Source organism: Nematolebias whitei, chromosome 5, assembly GCF_014905685.2.
Source record: "Nematolebias whitei isolate Nwh7 chromosome 5, NemWhi1, whole genome shotgun sequence".
In the NCBI taxonomy this organism is placed as follows: Eukaryota; Metazoa; Chordata; class Actinopteri; order Cyprinodontiformes; family Rivulidae; genus Nematolebias; species Nematolebias whitei.
In genome coordinates this window covers 579334-581899 of record NC_056502.1, presented here as the reverse complement: position 1 = coordinate 581899, position 2566 = coordinate 579334, and the positions used below count along the sequence as shown (strand labels likewise).

The 2566-nt window shown below is 44.1% G+C and overlaps 1 protein-coding gene across 1 annotated transcript in view; it reads left to right on the top strand.

Moving 5' to 3' along the window:
• Nucleotides 1-1213: 1213 nt before the first annotated feature.
• LOC119409592 (gonadotropin-releasing hormone II receptor-like) overlaps nt 1214-2566 on the top strand; it is a 2466-nt gene continuing 1113 nt past the window's right edge. Inside the window, exon 1 of the mRNA XM_037676492.1 lies at nt 1214-1241. Coding sequence (XP_037532420.1) covers nt 1214-1241 — 28 coding nt within the window. The remainder of the gene's footprint in view (nt 1242-2566) is intronic.

Here is a 2566-nt window from a genome sequence, read left to right as displayed (position 1 = left end):
CACACAGAGGGAGGAGCTACATCAGCACTAACACACAGAGGGAGGAGTTACATCAGCACTAACACACTAAGAGGGAGTAGCTACATCAGCACTAACATACAGAGGGAGGAGCTACACCATCACAAACACACAGAGGGAGGTGCTACATCAGCGCTAACATACAGAGGGAGGAGCTACATCAGCACCAACACACTGAGAGGGAGGGGCATACACAATATCACTCTGTTTGTGACAGGGGACCAGATCTTTGGGATGAACCAGTTTTTACTGTAATATAGTTTGGGGTTGAAAACCACTAGGGAGGTCATGTTTAGAAAATAAAGGTCTCAGAGAAGTTGGTGTGTTACAGCTGTATTACAGGTGTGTTACATGTACACTTCAGGTGAGCAACCTTTGTCTTGCATCTGCTGATGGTTAATATGCAGTAGGATGCGGCTGTAACAGCAGCTCATCATCAGCAGAGGGATGACGTACAACGTGATGAAGTGAAACATGTTGTAAACGGTTTCCTGCCAGCGATGACGGAAGCTGCCATGAGACGCACACTGAGTGAAGTTCATTGAGTCCACCTTGATAGTCCTGAAGATGAAGAGCTGCAGGAATGGCAACAGATAGAAACATGACGATATAAACTGTTTCATTCATGAAAATGTGTTCTGACAGGAATTCTGTTCTAGTCTGACTTTAGTTCAGCTGCTGACCTTTTCTTGTTCCAGCTGAGGACTTCTCAGAATTGCTAGCATTCCTATTAGAAACCAAAGGGAGCAGCTAGCCTGAGCTAACAGCAGGAGGTTCCATGCATTTAATCCTCCTTCTGAGAACAGAACATTCCTGCAGGGATTTAATACTCAGTGCACTATTGCAGGATTTACAGCAGAACTTTTCAACTGGATCTGCTGGACCTGAAACCATCACCAGGATCTCTGAATGTAATGAGAGGCTGCAGCTAAGATGCGAAGCTGCATAAGAAACCACAAGGGAATCTTTAGGAAGAAGTGTGATCACATAACCAGCCCATAATAGATTCATGTGCAGTTGCAGCAACAAATCTCCTCCCACAGCCCTGACCTTCATCTTGCCCTTCATCATCATCATGTGTCTAGCAGTAACACAGACAGACGCTGCAGCACAGCTCTGAAGTCTTCTAGCATGAAGCTCAGAGCAGGTTTCCTCTGCAGAAACCAGCCATGTTGAAGTTCCTACAAACACACCGATGGTCAGCAGAGACACAGCAGCTGCATGTAACAAAACAGGATTAAAAACATTATTACCTGATCCCCTGGCAGGAATTGGGTTTGTCAAAGCAGCGGACATGTTCAACAATTAAAAACATTAGAATGCATTTACAGTAGTACAGTGCAACGATGGTGGAGTATTCAATTCAGTGCAGTTTATTTCTGTAGCTCCAATTCCCAACGTATGTCGTCTCTGGCTCTGAGCAGAAACATTCACAGACATTAAAAAAGACATTTAGTACAGTTCTCCATCTGAGGAAGCAGCAAATTGTGTTGAATCTTCACTTCATCACAGTCTTCCATCCTGAGCAAGCACAAAGGAGACAGTGGAAAGAAAAAACTCCCTTTAACAGGAAACTACCTCCAGAAGAACCAGGCTCAGGACAAACAGCCTTCTGCTTCAATTAAATTCAATTTAACTTTATTGTCCATAGCGTTCAATGAAATGGAGATTTGTCTTTGACATCTGGCTCATAAAAAGCAACACAAGTTAAAAATGTTATAAAAACTTTTAAAAAATACATGATACATTAAAAACATGGAAACATCCTAGCAGACAATGGTTTGTTATGTGAGGCTGCATTTAAATAGGACCTTGTTAATTACATTCACAGCAGAGGAAAAAATGATGGTTTGTTCCAGTATTTCTTTACCAGAGGAACCAGCAGTCTTACCATACCATACCCATCCATCCATCCATCCATTTTCTTTACCCGCTTATTCCATTTTGGGTCACGGGGGTCGCTGGTGCCCATGTCCAGCAATCACTGTGCGAGGGGCGGGGTACACCCTGGACGGGTCGCAAATCCATCACAGGGCCACATAGAGACAAACGAGACAAACAACCATTCACTCTCTCACTCACACCTAGGGACAATTTAGAGTTACCAATCAGCCTAACATGCATGTTTTTGGTCTGTGGGAGGAAACCGGAGCACCCGGAGAAAACCCACGCATGCACGGAGAGAACATGCAAACTCCACCCAGAAAGGCCCCTGGACCGGAGTTTGAAACAAGGACCTGCTCGCTGAGAGGCAGCAGCTCTACCAGTTGCGCCACCATGCTGCCCCCATACCATACCATACCACTTTATTTATAAAGCACTTAAAACAGCTACAAGGCCAACCAAAGTGCTGTACAGACAGAACAACAGGTAACACACAAAGCAAAATACAAAATGAGGTAAATCAGAATATAGACATAAAAACGATGCAGATAATGATGACAAACCAGTGTGGAGCATACAGGATCAAAACACAGATCATCTGGTGTTGAAAGCTACTGAATAGTAGTGAGTTTTTAAACGGGACTTGAAAACCGAGAGGGAGGGG